The sequence below is a fragment of the Prosopis cineraria genome, unplaced genomic scaffold (genome assembly GCF_029017545.1).
Source record: "Prosopis cineraria cultivar Desert tree isolate PC_DT_omini unplaced genomic scaffold, ASM2901754v1 PC5, whole genome shotgun sequence".
NCBI classification, from domain to species: Eukaryota; Viridiplantae; Streptophyta; class Magnoliopsida; order Fabales; family Fabaceae; genus Prosopis; species Prosopis cineraria.
Window position 1 is genome coordinate 22986884 of NW_026555336.1, and position 24376 is coordinate 23011259.

Consider the following 24376-nt stretch of genomic DNA (forward strand, 5'->3'; position numbering starts at 1 on the left):
AACGAAAAACCGAGACGAAGAGAAGAGGAGATGACAAGAAGACTGAAAAAAATAGAAACTCAAAGAAGAGAGAAAACCGGAGAAATGAGTGAACGGGACATTCTGGATCATATTCTTAACAGTGGAATATTGTGACAGATCGCTTCTTTCAGTTGAAGAGGAGGAATGAAACTTTGCTTTATGGCTTTCTTACATTCTCACTGGTGTTAGATCAAACCTTGTTTCGTGGTTGGTTCTACCATGAAGTGCAGTTTCTTGTTGCAGCTTCTGGTGCAATTTTTGGATTATTTACAATCAGTGTCCTTGTAAAGATTTCATGTGGTTGGAGAAAGATTCTTGAAGTGCTTCTTATATTAGGGCAGTTTGTGATAGAGAAGGTTATGGAAGCGGCTCAAGCTTCAACCACATTATCAGGTACCTTTCGTGGAGGCTACTTAATGCAACCTAAGGTATAATTTTGTTCCATTCTTCATAAGTCATCTTTTACATGCACAATTAGGTCATAGCTTTGATTTGGCTCTTTCTTATTTAAAATTTTGTAGTTCTTTCAAAATTTTATATACTTGCTTTATTCATTCAAATGATCATATTATTTTGGAAAAATAAGAGCATGCATATGTTTTCTATGGGACGATTGTTTATTCACAATAATTTTTAAGACATCAACTTGATTTTAATTTCCACGAAAAATAAATTAGGTGATTAATAATGGTGATAATATATGAATCCTGTTTGTTCTAATTGTCAGATGCTATAATCATGACTATCATTATTTCCTTTTGAAAGCCATATCTGAGCATAGGCCAATTTAAAAAAAAAATCTTATAGAATACATCCTTAAGTTAAAAGAGGGGGTGAAGTATCAAAATAGTTTCTTTCTCAGTTCCATTGAATGCTAAATTCATATGATACACTGGCCTGCAAATGCAAATATCTTGATTACCTATTTGTCGTGTGAGATTTTAAGAATCTCCATAAGCATTAGAATGATCCTCTATCATGTAAATCAATAAGATTCGTAGGTATGAGGATCAATCTTGTATATATTAATATGGGTTCCAAAGGCCCATTATTAAAATTAATTTCTTTTTATAATAAATATTTAAGTCTCATGTGAGATTTTAAGAATCTTCGAAGAGAATTAAATTAATTTTCTTATCGTGTAGGATAATAAATCCTCACAGATATCATGATTCACAATTTATATGGTAAATACATAAACAAATTTTTATAAATAAAATAATAAACATTTTTAAAATATTAATTAATTAATTAATTAAATTTAAATTATAATTATATCGTCTAATTAGATCTTTTGGGTCATGTGAAATTTGGAAATTCCATAGACCTTTAGGATAATCGTACTATCATGAGAGTCAATAAAGCTTCGCAGGTATAATGATTAAGATTTTTATATTTAAAAATATACATTGTATAATTACGCATTAAAATGTATTTAAAGTGATATATTATTTAATCCTTTTATTGTGTGAGACTTTAAATCTTTGTAAATATTTAAGATAATCTTTTATCATGTAAATCAATAAGGTTTTGCAGATATGAGGGTAAAACTTATATGTTAATATGGATTCAAAGGCCCATCATTAAATTTAACTCTCTTTTATAACCCAGATTAATAATTTATTAAGTCTCATGGAGATTTCAAGAATCTTCGTAGAGATTTAAATTAATCACATCATCGTAGGGATAATAAGTCCTCATAGATGTAGTGATTATTAATTTTTATAATAAATAAATGATTTTATAATAACCATATAATATAGAATTTAGAAAAATTAATTAATCAAATTAATGAATTTAAGTTGTAATCACATTACCAATTATATCTTTTAGTCATGTGAGATTTTTGAATCTCCATAGACTTCAAAGATAATCGTATTATCATATGAGTCAATAAGACTCTGCAGATATAATAATTAAGTTTTTAAAATACATATAAATTATATATTAAATCAATTAAATAAATTTAATTCATTTATCATGTGAGATTTTGGAATCTCTGTAGATATTTAGAATAATCATATTACCGTACAAGCTAATAAGGCTTTGTAGGTATGATGATTAAAATTCTTTAAAAACATGTACGTACATGCTTAAATAAATTATTTCTAGCACTTAAAAATATAAATGAATTAATTTGATAAACTCTTTTATCATGTGAGATTTCAAAATCTCGCAGATATTTAGAGCAATTGCATTACCGTATGAAACTAATAAAGTTCTGCAGGTATAGCAATTAAATTCCCAATCATAAAACATAAAAAAAAATTTTAAACTCTTTTCATTTCTTTATTTCAAAAATTCAAAAATTGAGAAAATAATCAAAATTAAATTACTTTTTGCAATTTAAAACACACATCAAAATTTCAGAAATTGTTTTATTTGTAAAATGGTGAATTATTTTTAATTAATTTCTCTTCAAAAAATATTTTCGCCAACAACCTTTTAAGCTCAAACTACGTGGACTTTGATTCTTATCACAGGGTACGTAGGCCTCAGAGTCAGATTCTGAGTCAAGTCCTTCCTCGTAAATAAATAAACATTTCTCACTTAATTCTTATCATTTTTGAAACACATGAATATAAAAGGGATAATTAAAATAATTATAAAACCATATTAAAAGAGCACAACCAATTTCAGGTAACTGTTCTGACGAACGGGTATTATGGGTGCCTAACACCTTCCCCATACTCAACCGACTCCCGAACCTATCTTCTATTTTCGTAGACCATCCTTATCCTCTTTTAATTGATTTCCCGATATTTTCCTCAAAATCTCAGTGGTAACTCCTCGTTCTGTCCGGTTCTCGTTGCAAAGGCCGGGACCTCTACTCGCATGCCGTCCACGTCACATTTTTCCAGGTGCGACATGTATTTTCTCATAACTCATGCCAATTGAGCATAGCATTTTTTTTACCTCATACATAGTCCTTGGAAGCTCATTGTTCGCAGGTAAAAGTTGTTTTATAAGTGTAAGATTTTTTGTAAAGCTCTTATCACTCCATCCGTTGCTCACTTTCAAGTTGTACAATTTCAACACTGCTAACAACTTTGTGAATTTGATGCAACCAGCGTACAAGGGCTTCTCTACATCACTTTTCAACATCTCTAACATTTTAGGACAATCCTCAAGTTCCTTTTCAATTGTATTGGCCATCTCTTCAAGACAATCACCCTTATAAGTATATGTGTCATAATCATTTGATTCAAAGCTTCCTTTATACTCCTAATTACTAGTAGACTCATCCTCTCTAGTCTCTCTATGCTCATGCCAATACTTGTAATTTTCATCAATTTCATAGCATATTAAATGGTCTTCCAACTCAGATGCACTAATTTGCTTCAAAAGACCACATCTTACACAAGGGCACACTATTCTTCTAGGGTCTTTTACATGCTCAAGAGCAAACCTCATAAACTCTTTTACACTATTCAAATACTCTTTACTTAATTGATTGGTAGGCATCTATTCTTTATGCATAACTTTTTAATCTAAAAGATAATTCATTCAAGGAAATGTGATTAGTGACTCATGGATATCGAGAGGAAAGGAATGATAGAAAGATTATCAATAAAGAAATTGACTACTCTACATATAATATAGAGTAATTAATGAATCATGAGTCACAATGTATGAGCATTCACATACTCCTTCAACCGCTGAAAAAATTCGACAGCATGACGGCATAAAGAACGTATTTCTCAAGTTAAAACCCTCTTTTCAATCCTGGCATCTCACTCAACAAACTAATTTTAACCATATATAATCACAAAACCAACAAAATTCTCACAAAATAGCATTTTTAAATTAACGCTAATTATTATAAAATTATATCTAAAATTTTCAAAAATCATAGAAAAAAGAAAAACACTATAAACATCATTTTGAATCAATGTTTTCTATCTCATTGATCATTCTAAGGTTACACATATCCTATATTAGCAATCCTAAGCCAAGAACAAATCATTCTTTACCAAATGTAAAAATATCAATAAAATAGCAATGATTTTTAGAGAAACCGTGCGTCAGTTTTGGTCACTAAAATAAAATTCAATTGTAATAAAAATTGATACACTAGTACATTTCAGTATGTAGTTTTGAATTATAAAACTACACTGATCAAACAATGTATGAAATTTAAATTAAAAATTATTGAAATAAATCAGTCAAAATTGATAGAAAAATACAATCATCATAAATATCCCATTTTGATCACTAATTTTCATCTTAATAATCATCCTAAGGCTAAGTATATCATCTACTACCATTCTCAAGTCAATAAAACATCAAACATTAACAATTTTCAACACCCCACAATATCAAAATGGGCAACAAATGAGAAAAAATTTAAATAACAAAAATCAACTAATAAAACAATCCATAACATTAAATAAATCAATCCCATAATCTAGAAATATAAGGATATTGGAAGAAAATGAAGAAAAACCATTGAAATCACACAACCATGTACCTTGGAGAAGAGAGGATGAAACATAAAGAGGAAGCAAATGAGAGGGGTAACGGACGGCTATGATGGAGGTACTTTCACGTCGGAGAGGACTAAGGTAGTCGACGGCAACAATGGAGGATGATTGAGAGATTTCTACCGATTTCATGTGCAAGTAGAGAACAAAGAATACCGAGAAGACGAACGAGCGGGAATGAAAAATGAGACTGAAAACTGAATAGAAAAGGGAATAAATAACAGGTATTCACGGACAGCTATGGTAGAGGCACTTTCACGTCAGAGAGGACTAAGGTGGCCGATGGCAACAATGGAGGAAGATTGAGAGATTTTTACCGATTTCATGTGCAAATGGAGAAGAGAGAATATCGAGAAGACGAATGGATGAGAATGAAAAATGAGATCGAAAATTGAATAAAAAAGGAAATAAATGATGGGTATTCTAATACCCATCATTTATTCCATAATATATGATGGGTGTTTAAAACACCCGTCATATATCATGAGAACTTTAACTTATGGTTGTTTGAAACAACCATCATTTAAAGTTTAAAATTTTTTATTTTTTTCTTTTAAGAAACTAAAACGTTGGCCAACAATATATGATGGGTGTTTAAAACACCCGTCATATATTGTTCACACTTTAAATGACGAGTGTTTGAAACACCCGTCATTTAAAGTTTTAAAATTTTTTATTTTTTTTATTATAAGAAACTAAAACGGTGGGCAACAATATATGACGATTGTTTGTGTACCTGTCATATATTGTTAAACTTTAAATGAAGGGTATTTTAATACCCGTCATTTAAAGTCCAATTTTATTTTTTATTTTTTCCATCCAGTAAATAAAACATTGGGCTGAAATAAATAACGAGTTTTTTAAATACCTGTCATTTAAAGTCTAACAATAAATGATGGATGTTTAAACACCCGTCATTTAAACATCCGTCATTTATTTTCTGACCATCACCCGCCTCTCTTATATATGATGTGTTTTTATTTGACCGTCATTTTTCATAGCGTCTTATATTTGCATTTTTGTAGTAGTGTATTATTTTTATAGTTATTATCACGTGAAATTAATGCAATACACATAAGACATGGCATGGAAAATATATTTTTATTATTTCTAACACAATTTAAGGAGGGGAAAAATTATAATTTTTGCTTTTAACACATATGGCGATGCTCTAATTTTTTTTATTTGAGTAACATTGTTCTCATTGTTCATGGGTAACATAATTTAAGAAAAAATTATAATTTTGTTGTTATTTATCAATTAAAATAGCATTTTATATTAAATAAATGAAAAAAAAATCTAACAACTTCATTCAAAAATTCTAATACAATTCAAATTAGTTAATTAACTTACAAATTTGTAAAGACTTTGAAAGCCCCACACAGCAAATAATTTCAATAAGACCATGATAGATATAATGATGAATTAATAAACACCAATTTGAGCTTTAAATCTTGAAATTTCTTTCCTTGAAAATTCTCCTAAATATTTTCCCCATCATGTATCTCCAAATTTAATATCAATACCAATATTTTGCAGATATTCATTACAATTGCATGACATAATATTCTAAAAAAACTACTCTTCTTACCATATTGGGATCAAAGGGTAGAGGATATGTTGTAAGACCGAAACTCAAAACCGAGGAGTAAATTAAAAAAACTCACATCTCATGGTGTTGTGGATATGGCACAAGCAAAAGACAAACAAAATAGTAAGTCTTAATTCTAATCTCAATTTTGAAGATAAGAGAGCAAGTCAAATAGATAATGGGGCATTCAAGGACCACATGAAATCAAATGAAAAATGGAAGACTAAATTTTTAATATTGAAGTAATTGCATATAATTCTTCTCACCTTTTAACATTTAAAATTATCTTCCTTAACCTTTAATTTTGTTTTTTAAAACATGTTACCATTAATTATTTTTATTTTATTAATACAATTATTGCTATGTCATATGAATGCAACATATATGGCACATGACATGGATAAATATTTTTTATTATTTTTAACACAATTTAAGAAGGCATAAAATTATAATTTTTTTAACACACATGATGATGCTCTTATTTTTTTTAGTTAAGTGAAATTGTTCTCATTCTTTGCATGTAATAAAATTTAAGAAAAAAATTATAATTTTATTATTTTTTATCAATTAAGAAATCTTTTTGTATTAAACAAATGACAAGAAAAAATATTTAAAAGCTGTCATCAATAAGAGTCATATAAATTTTGTTATCTACTTTATTTATTTTCTTCATACTCGTATTTATTTGTAGATGTTACTTTCTTCTTTGGATGAAGTTTTCAATACTTATTCAAACAAAAAAAGTTTATCTTTTAATACAATAAAACTATGATATTGTACAAGGTGGTTTTTTTTTTAAACAAAATCAATACAAAGCACTACTAGCCAAAAAAAGAATATCTTGTTCTAAAGTTGCATACATTTCATTTGTAACATATGAGAATAATGTTACATTATGTTGTTTGATATCATTTTCTTTTTGAGGAGTACTGAAATTTGAGAATGTTAGTGTTGAAAAATTCTAATTTGATATTAATGTTCTTATAAGGTCTTTATTTGTCATTCTACCAATAAATCATTGCATGTATATAATTTTGAAAGCATTCATTGAATGAAACTTTCAGAGTCATCATAAGTTTATAAGTCAATTAGCTTATCTTATGCGACAATATATTATCATGAGTACATATTTCAAAAAATTTTCTCCATAAATGAAAATAAAAGTTCTGCCTAAAAAAATAAAATAAGATAAATCATTTTTGAAAGATGGATTTAAGGGTATAAGAAATCTTGGTGAATCTTATTAAAATAGTTTCCACTGAATTATTTCTGAAATTATTTTCATAAATTAAAAAAATAAAAATCTACATTAAAAATCATTTTATTAAAAATGATAATAAATATTTTCCTTTAAATAAAAAAGATCTCAACCAAGAGGTACACTTTTACTCAAATTATGTAAGCTTTGATTTCTCATCAAAAGGGTACATAAGCCATGGTGTTTCATTTTACATCAAGTCCAATTTATAAATAAATAATTTTTTTTCTTTTATTTTTCTTGTCTTTTTTATCAAGGGCAATAAAGATATTTTTTTAAAGTCATATAAATTTATATAATTAACTTAGGGTAACTATTCATATAAGTGAGTATTGTGACATGTCTAATACCTTTCCCATACACAATTAACTCTTGTACCCTTTTCCTCTATATATGGATCACATGTTGAAGAGGTTTTTAAAATTACCTTTTAAAATTTTGATGGCAACTCCTATATATTCTTATTGAATTTTTCTTTTTAAAAAATTCTGGATTGAGCATGACAGGTGGAATTGGTAAAATTGAAGTATGAAGACAAATGTGAGTAAATCTTTTGTTCAAAATGTACCTTGGGATAACCTCTATGCTTTCATAGGTTGGAATATCTAGATTGATAGGTGTAGATGTGTTTTTCATGAGGGAGAAGGTTGGGTGGGGGAAGAACCTAACAGCACTTTTGTCAAAGAAGTTGCTTATTTGCATTTAAAATCACAACTACCTTCACATGATGCAAATTATTCTTGTATGTTCTTGCTCCATTTTTCTAGCGGACGCAAACACAGTTTAATTCAGATTTGGATTTTCAATTTAAAATCTCTATATGTTCATACATTGTGCAAACAAAGATTGAAATACTACTTTCATCCAAATTTTTAAAATACCTTCAGACAAAATTACATATATCAACATTAAATATACTTTATAACCTTACTTTCTTCCAAACAAAAAATATCAAACTTCTAAAAATTCCATTCATTTAACAATTTATTTGTGAAAAATATCAAAAAGAAAGAATATATGGGAAGGGTAATATTAGAAAAATATCATTACTAAAATCTTATTTTTATTAAATTATTTTATATTTTGAAATACTGAATATTTTTTAAAATTATTTTATAAAGTGGGATAGAGGAAATAGTAAATACCTTTGAAGTAAGATAGTGAAAACATGGGAAATGAATGAAAGGACAATATATAAATCTCATAGCATTAATACTTTTATCTTATTTGAGGCAAAAAAAAAAAATCCCTCCTTCTATATTTATTTTATTGTTAAGAAAACTAGATTGATAATTGAGAACCTGTACCTTATCCAGTCCGACACACACAAATAACAAAATTAAATAAGAACTAGCTTCAGATTGGTAAACCGATTAAAAACTAGTGCACCAGGTCAACTAGAAATAAAAAGATATTGAAAAACACTTAACTCAAGAAAAAAAAAAGTGCAAGAAAAAAATAATTTCAAAAACTATACTGCTAGTCCACTATTCACATTAGGTTGTGTTTGAATTTCTGTTGAGTATAGTTGATTATAAAAAAATTAATTAATATGATTGATTTGGAATGTAATTGATTATGTTATGTAATTGATTTATAAAATTAATTAATAAGATTGATTTTAATCAAAGCTGAGAAGTGGAACTGAAAATAAGGTAAAATCATAATTTTATAAAAATATATTCAAACACCTATGTTGCATGTTAAAATCAATTATAAATTCAAAATTATGTTTTCAAAAAAAAATTTTAATACCCATTATACAAGCTAAAATCAATTATAAAATCAAAATCATGATTTTCTTAAAAATATCCAAACATCCCATACATGCTAAAGTTAATTATGAACCCAAAACCATAGTTATTTCATAAGCCACTACTACCTACTTTTCAATTCAATTTTTAAATTATACATTTTATAAAAATTTATCCAAAAATCATATAACTTATTTTACAAATCATATTTTTTGTTCATAATTGATTTTGACATAATAAGAGGTGTTTGAATATTTTTAAGAAAATTATGGTTTTAGATTCATAATTAATTTTAGCATGTATAATGAGTGTTTGGATATTTTTTAAAAAAATATAATTTTAAATTCATAATTAATTTTAACATGTAACATAGGTGTTTGGTTAATTTTTGCCAAAATATGGTTTCTGTACAATTAATTGATTTTGAACGCAAATCCAAACGGGCAACAAGTTGTCACCCAAAAGCATTGTTGCAATTTCTCCAACCTTTAGGAAAACATTAATCAAGAACTGCTACAAAAAATTCATATTAGTTAATAATAATTTGTTGTCAAATCAGAATAGATACTTGTTGATTTAAGTTAGTCTTTTATTAACACGTATCTATTCGAGTTTTAATAACAACTTATTCTAAATTAACAATAGCACATTCAGATTTTTTTCATTTGAATTTTGATAACTAATCTTTGACTGATATAAAATTCTTTTAGCAGGCCTTCTCATTGCTATTTTACCATATCCTTTCCTACGAGTCTACTTTCTTTTTTCTTTTTTTAAATTTTCTTCTCATCTTTTGTTCATTTTTTGTGTCAGCTCCTTCTACTTAATTTTTCATATGCATGAACATCTCTTTTATCTCTATTTCTGGCTATGTATCTATATTTTTATTTCATATGTTATCATTTTAATTTAGTTATAATTTGCCTCTCGAAAGTGCTTAATGACTAACCTTAAAAATAAGCATGCATCCCTTTTATTCCTTTTTTAATGGATTTTTTAACTTATTTACTTACATATAAACATCTTGTTCATCTATATTCATCCAAATACTTATTTCATATCTTTTCAAGCAAATTTAGATCTTGTGTCCTTAAAAAAAATGTGATCACCATCTCTAAACAAATTAACAATTATTTTGAATCTCTAAAAAATAATAAAATTAATTTATACTTCTCTATAATATTTTAAATATATTAATTTAATTACAAATGGTTCAATCACGATGTAACTTCAATCTGACTATTGAACCGTGAACTAGTGTCTTAATTGATTCAATGATTGATCCAGTTCTCATAACATTGATTTATTTATAAATTATATTTAACTAATTCATGCAAGTCAAGGAAGTTAAAGTATTTAATTGTCTTGAAATTACTCCATTTTTTCATAAATACCCTTGATTAAATGCAAATTCTTTTGTCAACTTTCTCAATTCCTCTTTTCGCCATAATTACCTTACTAATATCCACACCAAAGGCCCAAATAGAAAAAATATTAGTTATTTTATAAATTTTACAAAATCAATTATAAATAAAATAAAAATCTTTTAAAAAGTGGCTTGTAAATTGTAGTACAGTAGATAAAGCCTTTTTTTTTTCCTTTTTTATTTGGATTAGAGAGCAAAAATACCCAACCGTATTTTCTTCAAAAGCATCCAGTATCTGTAAGTGAACAAAGGTATGAAAATATCCATGAATTTATTATAATAAGTGCAACAATCCCTATTTTGTTAAAATTGACTAACATCACATAAGGTGTAAAAACACCCAGAAACTTTTTTTTAGGAGTTTTATGTATCCTAAAGCTAACAATAATGCATAAGTAACGATTAAGTTTGTAAAAAAGGTCATATTGTCAAGTTCAACCTTAACAACTTAGTCTTTTAGACATCTTCAGATTGGCCTGAATTGTTGAATTGTTGAATATTATTTTATTTTATATTTTCTATTTTACTCAATTTTAACTTTTATCTTAAAAATAAATATTTTGAATTTTTATCTTAAAAATTAATATTTTCAATTTTTATGTAATTTTCATTTCATTTTATTAATTAATGATTAAAAAGAGAAACCTCCAAGAATCCTCTTTCCCAACACATCCTCCTCCTATTAATGTTTGTATTTGGTGCTTGTTCCTAGTATAGCCATGGAATGCTTATCTCATCTAAATCATTGAAATTCAAATTAGTTTAGATAAATTCACTCATTCATTAATATTTAGTGAAATATGAATTAAGAATTCTTGATTTAAATTTTAATAGTTTAGAAGAGGCAAGCACTGAGTTCGTATACTAGAGATATCCACCGAATCCAAACCCCCTCCCACTCTTCCCTTCTTGCTTTCAACCAAACCCACCGTTTCATTTCATTAACTGTGTGTTTGACAAAAGCATTCAGCGCAAGAACAGTTTCATTACGTCTTCTATTCTCTATCTCTTCTCTCTCTCTCTCTCTACATGCATGCGTACATACATACATACATATATATATATATATATATATGTATGTATCATATTCTGCATCTCAACGTCCTCCTTAGCCCTAAGCAAGTACCCACCAAGTCCCCACCACCACCAATCCACCACGCGCTGCCCATTCCTCCTCCTCCGGGGCCGCGCTCGAGTCTATTGTTCCCTAAACCTCATTACCACCACCACCACCAAGTTGAACTCTTAAGCTACACAATTAGTGATGGAACAACCTCATCAGCTTGTGTCCCCAAAACCAGTGGTTGTTAGTAGTACCGCTAACCATCCTTTGGCTAATGATCCGAGTTTACAATCAACGAGGTCGCATCGAGCTTGGGTTGCAGCCGGGTGCACCACTGTGATTGTTTCATTGGCAAAGTGCATTAGTCAAGCAACCATCATGGAAGTTTGGTTCGAACCGATCTTGGCCGGTTGGGTCGGCTATATGTTGGCCGATCTAGGCTCTGGGGTTTACCATTGGGCTATTGATAATTATGGAGATGAGTCCACACCTGTCTTTGGTCCTCAAATTGATGCTTTTAAACGTCACCATAAATGGCCACTGACCATAACAAGACATCAATTTGCCAACATCTTGCATGTATCGGCTTGTGGGGTTACACTTACAGTGTTGCCTATTGTACTTGTTTGCAATGACCTAAAACTTCTTGGGTTTGTTGGAGTGTGTTCGGCTTGCATTATGTTTAGCTTGCAGATTCATGCCTGGGCCCACCGGACGAAGAGCCGGCTTCCGCGGCTTGTCGTGGCATTACAAGATGCCGGAGTGCTAGTATCACAGTCGAAGCATGCCGGACACCACCGGCCGCCGTATAACAGTAATTATTGCATTCTGAGTGGAGCCTGGAATGAGTTTCTGGATAAGCATAAGGTGTTTGAAGTATTGGAGAAAATAGTGTATTCCAAACTTGGGGTCAGACCACGGTTTTGGAGTGAACCCAGTTCTGAGTGGATGGAGGAGATAGAAAAATCATGGTTAAATTATCTCTTTTGATTTTCTTCACCTAATTACCTTTTTTTTTACTTAAATTATTTTTTGACAAGATTCAACTCTTGTTTTTCTTTTTCTTTTTCTTTTTCTTCTTTTATCATATTTGTTTTTCACCCGTGATTTCTTGTGTCTTTTTTATTTCAAAAAGAATTTGGATATTCTGCAGAAATATCTCTTTCAAATTTTTCTCTTATTTAATTTATTCTATTTTCTATTTTGAGATTTCTATTTGTTCTTTAATTTTTTTATAATGTATTTCTTTATTTCTACCTCTTCTATTTCTCCTTCAGGTTCACTATTCCTATTTGGTTGTAAACTGAGACTCTTAAGACTTATCTTATTCTTCTTTTTTGACTTAGATCCTAATATCTTATCGAACCATCTCATATTTTTATTTCTACAAGTTTTATTTTCTATTTATATTGTTCTTTCTAGGCTTAATAGGAACACTACTGTCTAACTTTCCTATTCTTTCACAATATTTTTGAATATTATATTTTTTGAATATTCTCTGTTTGTTACTAAACTTACTTGGCAATATCATTTTTTTATAAGTTATATGTGATATTCTGTTCATGTATCTTTGTTGATTTATTTCAAAAGGGGTGTTATCTCTTTCATTTTCTATATTTTCTTTTGCTTTTATTTTACTAGTTATAACGAAGAACAAAAAATTATACTATTTTAACATATGGACAAATAATTAATATTATAAATATCACAGGATTAAAGTTATGCAATGAAATAAAAATGTAAAAAGAAATACATAGTGATACAAAACAAGAAAAAACTAGAGTTAGGAAAATACTAGCCCTTGTAGGAAAAATAAAAAAGAAATTATATATAATATTCTTATAAAAGATATATGAGACATAAAAAATATTTCCTGAAAAAACATAGAAAACCTTTAGAAAAGATAATTTTAAAAAAGATAAAATAGAAATAGTTTGTTATAAATGTGAAAGATTTGGCCATTTTTATAATTTTGTTTAAAAAATTATGTTGTAAATTTCAGTAGCGACATACAAGTTGCCGCTGATTGTCAGCATTTTTATAATTTTTTTAAAAAATTATATTGTAAGTTTCAATGGCGACATACAAGTTGCCGCTGAAAGTCGAGAATCAGCGGTGACTTTTTAGTGTCGCCGCTGATGTCAGCATTTTATAATTTTTTTTAAAAAATTATGTTGTAAGTTTCAATGGCGACATATAAGTTGCAGCTGAAAGTCGATAATCAGCGGCGACTTTTTAGTGTCGTCGCTGAAAGTTTGATTTTGTATTATCATTATAATTTTTATTTTTATTTATCTAATATTTAACATTTTATGACATTAATTTTGTTGTATTATTGTAATTTTATAATGAATATATAAAATAACATAATGAGTTTTTATTTAATATATTCTATGGTTAAATTGTAACTTTAAGATAAGGTTAAGGTATTATTTAATGCTAATAAGCTAAAGTAAAGAATTAAGCCAAACCATATTTTTTACATATGTGTTTGTATTAAAAAATTTACAACTAAGGTTAAAATTCAACCGAGGTTAGCAAACTAAGATTAGAAGAAAAGTCAGTAAATGTAATATAATTTATGTTTGGATATCGTTTTTTTAGAAGTCTGTTAGATAAATTAAAATTTGTTTGGATAATTTTATTCAAAAGCCAATAAGATGTTTAATGGCCAAAATAAGTATAAAATTTTTAATATATATTTTTGACTAATTAATAACTAAAACAAATTAAATTTAATTATAACTAATAAGAAAAAAATTTAAATATTCAAGATAGAAGAGAAGAGAGAGAAAGCATAAGTCATCAGATCAATGTAGAAGTCAATAACACTGCTTGTTTATAATAATTAAATATGTGATACTTAAATTTATTCATTCATAAAATGATATTTTATCTAATCTAATTTTTTAATTTAAATTCTACATTTAACACCAATAACTTTAAAGCTTGATGCAAGTTTAGAAACATAAGTAATTATAAACTAATGTATAATCATCAGTATTTTTACTATTTATTCTTAGATATTTTTATATTATAATTATAAATATGAATATTAAAATAAATAATATAACAACCTCAAGAAGTAAAAAAATTAAATAAATAATACAAATTATATTGTATCAATTATATTTATAGTTTACTTTAAACAAAATAAATAATATAATTTGTAATTTTATAAATTAAAAGAATTAAATTGAAGTATTTAAGGATAGTAATAATATTTTATAATATTTAATATTTAATGTGTGTGTGTGTGTATTTAATTATGCAATAATAGACTACAGGGTCATTCCAACTCAGTGGCAAAATGGTTGGACACAAAAGGATACATTGTGACATGATGACACGTGGCGTGTGGTGAGAGCGATACATGGAGAGTGATATGGTACCACGTGGCGTGAGGTAAGGGCGACACGTAGAGGATGACATGGTGCCACGTATTGCGAGGTTGGGGCCTTATGTGGAGGGTGACATGCCGCCACATGGCATGTGGTGAGAGCGACACATGGAGAGTGACATGGTTCCACGTGGCATGAGGTGAGAGCGACATATGGAGGATGACATGGCGCCACGTGGCATGAGGTGGGGTACTACATGGACGGTGACGTGGTGCCATATGTGTAAGTGAATCAACATTACTTTTCAGCAGCAACTTTTTTGTCGTCGCTAATTGGTAGCTTCCGCAATGACAAATGTCACCATTAATACTTAACATTCAGCGGCGACAAAAATAGTCACCGCTGATGTGTGGTTTTTGTGGTGACAAAATGTCACCGTCGATTTTCAACTTTTAGTAGCGACTATTATTTGGCTGCAACAAATTTTCTTTTCTGCGGCGACATTTATCACCACCGATTCTCAACTTTCAGTGGCGACTTTTTTGACGTCACAGATTAAATTAGCGACAAGAGCTCTCGCGGCGACATTGTGGCAACTTTTTGTCACTGCTGAAAACTTTCAGCTATGACTTTTTGACTTTCAACGGTGACAAATGTCGCCGTAGATTCTCATCTTTCAGCGGTAACTTTTATTGTCACCGCAAATTGAATCAGCGACAGGAGCTCTCGCAGTGACATTTTGGCAACTTTTTGTCACCACTAAAAGTTTTCAGCGGCAACTTTTTGACTTTTAATAGCAACAATTGTCGCCGCTAAAAGTTAGTTTTTTTGTAGTGAAAATCCTGGTATCATAATTAAATTTGGAGATACATGATGTGTAACAGCCCTCACCCCACCCTACCAGGGGTCTTTTGGAGCCTTCCCAAATTCGAACCTCCAACCTCTACCACTTTAAGGAAGTTGAGGCTAAGTCTGGTACATGAAAGTTGAGGCTAAGTCTGGTACCATTGAGTCAACTTGACTCAATGGTACCAGACTTAGCCTCAACTTCTTTAAGGTGGTAGAGGTTGGAGGTTCAAGTCTGGGAAGGCTTCAAAAGACCCCCGGTGGGGTGGGGTGGGGTGAGGGCTGTTACATAAAAGGTGCCTTTTTTGTAACAGCCCTCACCCCACCCTCCCAGGAGTCTTTTAGACTGGGCCCATCTACATCACTGCAGCGGAGGTCGGCTTTCCCAAGGTGGTACTTGGGTTATTCCTCACCCCACCAAAGAGGTCTTTTGCAGAAGATGTGAATGGTTTGCCACTAGAGAGAGAAGTTGAATTCTCAATTGATTTAGCTCTAGTATCAAGCTAATCTCAAAGGCTCCATATCGAGTGGCCCCTACATAATTAGAAGAGTTAAAGAAGCAACTAGAAGACTTGTTAGCTAAGGGCTTCATAAGACCGAGTGTATCACCATGGGGATCACCAGTTCTCTTTGTGAAAAATAAAGATAAGAGTATGGCGATTGTGTATCGACTACCGCCAGCTTAATAAGGTGACAATCAAAAACAAATATCCGTTGCCATGGATTGATGATCTCTTAGATTAGTTGGCTGGAGCGGTGGTATCTCAAAGATTGACTTCAAGTCTAAGTATCATCAGTTGAGGGTAAAGGTAGAGGATGTACCTAAGACAGCTTTTAGAATAAGGTATGGGCACTATGAATTCCTAGTTATGCCATTTGGGCTAATAAATGCACTAGCGATATTCATGGACTATATGAATAGAATCTTCAGGCTGTACCTAGATAAGTTTGTTGTTGTCTTTATTGATAATATTCTGATCTACTCAAAGAGTGAAACAGAGCATGAAGAGCATTTGAGATTAGTGCTACAAATTCTGAAAGGGAGGCAACTTTATGCCAAGTTGAGTAAATGTGAGTTTTGGCTTAATGAAGTAAAGTTTCTAGGGCATGTTGTTTCTGAGGAAGGTATTGTAGTTGATCCTCACAAGGTCGATGCAGTGTTGAACATGGGAACGACCGACCTCAGTATCAGAAATCAGAAGTTTCTTGGGGTTGGCTGGCTATTACAGGAGGTTTATTGACGGGTTTTCTCAATAGCATCAGCATTGACTAAATTGACCAGGAAAGACACAACCTTTTTTTGGACCAAAGAGGTAGCGAGGCTTTATCACTTGAGAAAGAAGTTGATGACTGCACCAGTCTTAACATCCTGATCCTAAGCAATCATTTGATTGTTTGTATGATGCATCAATTAGGGTTCTTGGATGTGTCCTCATGCAAGATGGCAAAGTTGTAGCCTATGCATCGAGCCAATTGAGGCCTCACGAACTTGAAACTACCTCACTCACGATCTAGAGAGCAGCTGTTGTCTTCGCTCTTAAGATTTGGAGACATTACCTCTATGGTGCACGATTTGAAGTGTTAGTGATCATAAAAGTCTTAAATATTGGTAGACTAGAAGGAGCTGAATATGAGGCAAAGAAGATGGATGGAATTCCTAAAAGACTAGGTTTGAACTGAAGTACCATCCAGGGAAGGCCAATGTAGTGGCCGATGCCTTGAGCAGAAAGACCGTGCATGTAGCTTGTATGATGATTCATAAACAGAAGTTATTAGAAGATTTCTCTAGTTTTTCATAAAATATCCCAGATTATGCTATGTTCAATTTGAATACTACGGTGCTTACAATCGAATTTTGGGATAAGTTGCGAGCAGCTCAGTTTGAAGATCCAGACTTGTTAGAAGTTCAAAAGAACTTAGATGAGAAGATGACTGGCACATATTTCACTTTTAATGATAATGGTCTTGTGACTATAATGGGAGGGTTTGTGTTCCTGATGTGAAAGAGTTGAAGGACACAATTCTTGTCGAAGCTTATAGAAGCAAATTCACCATCCACCCCGGAGCAACCAAGATGTATCAAGACATGAAGCGGTATTGGTGGTGGCATGGTCTGAAGCGTGATGTGACGAAGTATGTGAGCAAGTGTCTGACTTGTCAGAAGGTGAAAATAGAGCATCATAGGCCTGGCAGTTTATTGCAGCCATTGGAAATTCTAACCTGGAAGTGGGAAAGCATTTCCATGGACTTTATTATAGGTTTTCCTAGAACACAGGCAGGTACGATGCAATATGGGTCATTATTGATAAATTGATAAAGTCAGCCCATTTTCTACCTATCAGAGAAGGTTATACCATGGGTAAGTTCGTGGAACTGTATATCCAGGAGATTGTGTGATTACATGGAGTGCCTAAGGATGTGATTTCAAATCATGATCCAAGGTTCACCTCAAACTTTTGAAAGGCGATGAATGATGCTATGGGTACTCAATTGAAGTTCAGTACGGCATATCATCCACAGACCGATAGTCAAACTGAAAGAACGAATCAAACACTTGAAGATATGTTGCTAGCATGTGCACTTGAGTGGACAGGTAGTTGGGACAAGCATCTACCGTTAGCATAATTTTCCTACAATAATAGTTATCATTCAAGCATTCAGATGGCTCCATATGAGGCATTGTATGGTAGAAAGTGTAGATCTCCATTTTGTTAGATCGAGTTGAGTGAAAGAAGCATTATAGGTCCAGACATTGTTGACCAAACCACTCAAAAGATTGAGACAATCCGACAAAAATGTTGACTGCTCAGAGTCGGCAGAAGAGCTATGCAGATAGCCGACAGAGACCTTTGACTTTTGAGGTAGGCGACTATGTGTTTTTGAAAGTATCACCGATGACAGGCATTGGGAGGTCAATAAAAGTTAGGAAATTGACTCCTAGATTCATAGGTCCTTTTCAAATCCTACAAAAAATTGGGACTTTGGCCTATCGAATTGCCTTGCCACCCTCATTTGTCAGGAGTTCATGATGTATTTCATGTCTCTTAGTTAAAGAAATATCAACCCGATCTGTCTCATATAATAGAACCTGAAGAGGTTGAGCTAAGGGAGAACATGACCTATCGAGTGGAACTAGAAAGAATTGTGGATGTAAGGGAGAAGCAATTGAGAAATAAGACCATTCGCCTTGTGAAGGTATTCTGGAAAGGAATGGCCCCTGGTAATGCAACCTGGGAAACTGAGGAGAAGATGAAACATTCCTATCCTCATTTGTTTGAGCAAGGTATGTTCTCTATGATTATTTGAATTTTGGGGACAAAATTCCTATTAGGAGGGGAGAGTTGTAACATCCCAAAAAAATTAACCTAAGGTTAATTAAGTTAATTTAGAGCAAATGAGTAATTTTGGAGGAATATTTAGATATAAATAATTTTAGTTAGAAGATTATTATTGGATTTAATTTAGATTAAATCCTAAGTTATGATTTTATAGTAAATAGAAATAGTAATGATAATATTATTATAAAAAAAGAAAGAAAGAAGAAGGAAAAGGAACGTAAAATAAATTGAAAATTGAAAAGGGGGGAGAGAAGTAATTTTTGCTTTGGGTGTTGAGGTGTAAATAATGCCAAAAAAATAAGTAAACTAAAGGGGTGGGGCAGAAATTTCTGTGCGTGGGTTTGGTGTACATTATTATTATTATTGTAATAATAATAATGAGAAGGAAAGAAAGATGTGTGGGCCCCACATTTTTCTTTTGGAAAGCAACACATCTGATTCTTTTCTTCATTTCCTTCATTCTTTCTTCATTCCTTCTCGCGAGACAGAGAGAGTGAAAACAGAGACAACGAGCGCGACGCCTACGACAAAGCTGAAGCAGAAGATAGGGCTCCATAATAGGATACTTCATGTGAGATTTTAAGTATTCTAAGACTAGATAAGTGTTCTGAACATTTTTTCTTAGTCATTTTTCCCTTTGAGCTGCGATTTTGATATTTTGGAAAACTTAGGGTTTGAAAGAGGGATGAATTTTGATGAGTAAATCTGATTATTGAGGTTGTTAGTAGTGTAATAGATATTCTAAAGTATTATTTTGTTGAAGAATTAGAATTTGAGGCATTTAAGTTTATCTCTAGATCCCTATGGGTAGATTTTTTATTAAATATGAAAATATAAAATGATTTGTTGATATTTAGATGATTATTTGAGATGAAAAAATAAATTATTATGGCTATAGAATAATGATTTCAGGCTTGAAATCAAGTTTGTAATTTTTGGGTATTTTTATGTGTAAATTTTTGGAATAAAAAGGAAAATTTTGATATAGAAAATTATTTGAATGAAATTCTATAGCCATAATAATTTATTTCTCATCTCAAATAATCATCTAAATGTCAACAAATCAATTTATATTTTCAGATTTAACCAAAAATCGACCTATAGGGATCTAGAGATAAACTCAAATGCCTCAAATTTCAATTCTATCAACAAAATAATACTCTAGAATATTTATTACACTACCAATAACCTCAATAATTAGATTTACTCATCAAAATTCATCCCTCTTTCAAACACTAGGTTTTTTAAAATATCAAAATCTGCAGCTCAAAGGGAAAAACGACTAAGAAAAAATGTTCAAAACACTTACCTGGTCGTAGAATACTTAAATCTCATCTGAAGTATCCTATTATGGAGCCCTGTCTTCTACTTTAGCTTTATCGTAGGCATCACACTCGCTGTCTCTGTTTTCACTTCTCTGTCGCGCGAGAAGGAATGAAGAAAGAATGAAGGAAATGAAGAAAAGAATCAGATGTGTTACTTTTCAAAGAAAACTATGGGGCCCACACATCTTTATGTCCTTCTCATTATTATTATTACAATAATAATAATAATATACACCAAACACACGCACGGAAATTTCCGCCCCACCCCTTTAGTTTACTTTTTGTTGGCATTATTTACATTTCAACACCCAAAGTAAAAATTACTTCTCTCCCCCCTCTTCAATTTTTAATTTATTTTATGTTCCTTTTCTTTCTTCTTTCTTTCTTTTTTTTTATAATAATATTATCATTACTATTCTATTTACTATAAAATCATAACTTAGGATTTAGTCTAAATTAAATCCAATAATAATCTTCTAACTAAAATTATTTATATCTAAATATTCTTCCAAAATTACTCATTTATTCTAAATTAACTTAATTAACCTTAGGTTAATTTTTTTGGGATGTTACATGATGGGGAAAATATTTAGGAGAATTTCAAAGAAAAGAAATTTCAAGATTTAAAGCTCAAAACAGTATTTATTGATTTATCATTATATCTATTATGGTCTTATTGAAATTATTCACAAGTTTTTAAGTAATTAATTTGTTATATATGGTGATAAATTATCACATGTGGTTCACTAAAATTGTTTTATATGTTTTGACAGTATGAGACTTTTAGAGTTCTTGTAAGGTATTGTAAGTTAATTAATTATCTTATTCTCTATAGCAATAAATTATTGCATGCACATAATTTTAAAATTATTCATTGCGTGAGACTTTTAGAGCCTTGACAAGTTTATAAATCAACTAGCTTATTCTATACAATGATAAATTATCATGAGTACATATTTCAAAATGTTTTCTCCATAAATAAAATTAAAAGGCTTGCCTAAAAAATAAAATAAGATAAATCATATTTAAAAGATGGAATTTAGGATATACAAAACCTTTGTGAAACTTATTAAAATATTTTTCACTAAATTATTTCTCAAATTATTTTTATAAATTTCAAAAATAAAAATCTACATTAAAAATCATTTTATTAAAAAAGGATAATAAATATTTTCCTTTGAAAAACCCTCAACCAACAGACACATATTTTTACCTAAACTATTGAGCTTTGATTTCTCATCAAAAGGGTACCTAAGCCATAGAGTTTTATCCTAGGTCAAGTCATTACTAGAAAAATATAAATTAATGAGAAAATTTAGTGAGGGATCGTCTATTCCTTTCTAAAATATTAAATTAGTAAGGAACTGTCAATCCCTCTCTAAAATTAGACAATTAGTGAGAAAAATAGTAAAGAACTGCCAATTCTTTTCTAAAATAAGATAATTAGTGAGGAATTTAGTAAGAGATTCTATTCCTAGCTAACTACTACAAAAAAAAATTAACCTTGGCAATGAATTTTAGTTATATATTAAATTTTTATTTAAAAATAAAAATTAAATTTAAAAATTAACTAAAATGTTCATAATAAAATTATTTAATATTTAATATTTTCTTCATTTTAAGTTTATTTTCATTAATAAAATAATATTTTATTAAAAATAGAATATAAATAATAATTTAAATAAAATATAAATATGTTTAACATATTAATGATTGAAAATAAAATTTAATATGTATATATGTGTGTATTTTTATAATATATTATTTAATATATTTATGTAGTGAAATAATATATATTTAATTTCTCATATAATGACTGCTAGTGCCTTTCAATTAAACTGACAAAGAAGGAGAGCATAAGCCTTGAAAGGTATGAAGTCAAGGGTTCAAGTCTTAACTTTGACATAAACATACTGAATAAATAACATGGTAATGAGCAAGTGACATGACACAAGGTGGACAATGACATGTCATGAATTAATGCACACATTGTAGGTGATGTGGAATCACTATTTTTAAATATAAGTATATTTAGTGAGGAATTAGTGAGAGACTAATCGCTCATTAAATTATCAAATTTTAAATAGTATTGGCGAGGGATTAGTTAGGAATCCCTCGCTAATTTTAGCAAGGACTAAATCCCTTACTAAATACGATCCCTCGTTAAATTTAGTAAATTTTTTTTTAATTATGAATTTAGCAAGGGACAAAATCCCTCACTAAAACATAATTAGCTAGGGAAAATTGCATTTTTCTAATACTGAGTCTAAATTATAAATAAATAAAACTTTTTCTTTTGTTTTTCTTGTCTTTTTTATTAAGGATAATAAAGATAATTTTTAAGGCCATGTAAATTTGTATAATTAATTCAAGACAATCATTCATTTTTAATATTACTTTTTAAAATTTTGGTGACAATTTCCAAATATTTTTATTCAATTTTTTTTAAAAAAAATTTCAGATTGAGCACGACAGGTGGGATTGGGATTGGTTAAATTGCAATATGAAGACAAATGTGGTTAAATCTTTTGTCCAAAATAAACCTTGGGATAACCTCTATGCACATGGGTGGGGACATCTGGATAGATAGGGGCAGATGTGTTTTTCAAGAGGAAGAAGGTTCGGTGGGGGAAGAACCTAACCGCACTTTTTTCAAAGTAGTTACTTACTTGAATTTAAAATCACAACTACCTTCACATGTATACTCATCCAATTCGACTAGAAACAGTAGATGGTTCAACTCTTTGAAATGGAAATAGTGCTTGTAGATGTATATATGCTGAAAGGAGCTGCTAGAGCTCGGATTTTGGGTTTTAATTGTCCAATGGGTAAACTTCCGCTTCCTATTTTTTAAATTTATGGTATCTTCAATTCAAAGGTTTCGAAATTTGTTAGTAGAAATGTTTTGACGATTGTGGAGGTCTTTTATAGTTGTGCGAATGTTATTTTTACGATCACAAAAGATAATTATAATTATAATCCTTTTTAACATATTATTGATTCAATCAACAAAATTTTGAGTAGGGAATGGGATGTCCAATTTCATTTTATATACAGAGAAGAAAATAGGATAATTAATTATCTTGCTAAGCTAGCTTTTAGTCTTACTATTAATTTTAACTTGTATGACCAACCTTCTTGTATTTGATTTGGTTGGTTTTCGGTTTTTTGCCTTTTAGTTTATCTGTAGTTTCATATTCTTTTGTGCACATTCTTTTATGAATCAAGTATCAGGTTTCACTAAAAAAAATTCAGAATGTCAGACGAGTTTCACGAAATAATAATTATCATATCTCATGGTATTTAGTCGTTATTTAGATATTTCAGAGGTATATTTTTGTTATTCTGATCTCCCTTTTTTTTTTAATTCATACATTTCTAAATTCTGATTTTATTAGTTTATGTTACTGCTGCCATGCCCGGGAGTTATTAATCTAGAACTATAACTTTATCATGACGCAAATTACTCTTGTATGTTCTTGCTCAATTTTTCTAGTGGACGCAATCACAGTTTAATTCAGATTTGGATTTTCAATTATTTAAAATATGCATATGTTCATATGTTGCACCAAAAAAGTTTGAAATACTAATTCCATTCCAATTTATAAAATACTTTAAGACAAAATCACATATATCAGTATTAAATAATTTACTTTATAACCATACTTTTTTTAAAACAAAAAAATATCAAACTTTTAAAAATGCATCTGATTAATAATTTTTTAGTGAAAAAATACTAAAAAGATCGAATATATGGGAAGAATAATATTAAAAAATATTATTAATAAAATTTTATTTTTGTCACAAATATTTTATATTTGAATGCTGAATCTTTTATAAAAGTATCTTATAAAATGAGGCTGAGTAGTAAATACCTTAAGTAAGACAGTGAAAAGATGGGAAATGAATAAAAGGACAATATATAAATC

The 24376-nt window shown here is 29.9% G+C and overlaps 1 protein-coding gene across 1 annotated transcript in view; it reads left to right on the forward strand.

Moving 5' to 3' along the window:
• Positions 1-12587, forward strand: part of LOC129310784 (fatty acid desaturase 4, chloroplastic-like) — a 34441-nt gene extending 21854 nt beyond the window's left edge. The window contains exons 2-3 of the mRNA XM_054952698.1: positions 139-414; positions 11785-12587. Coding sequence (XP_054808673.1) covers positions 139-414; positions 11785-12587 — 1079 coding nt within the window. The remainder of the gene's footprint in view (positions 1-138; positions 415-11784) is intronic.
• The last annotated feature ends 11789 nt before the right edge of the window (positions 12588-24376 follow it).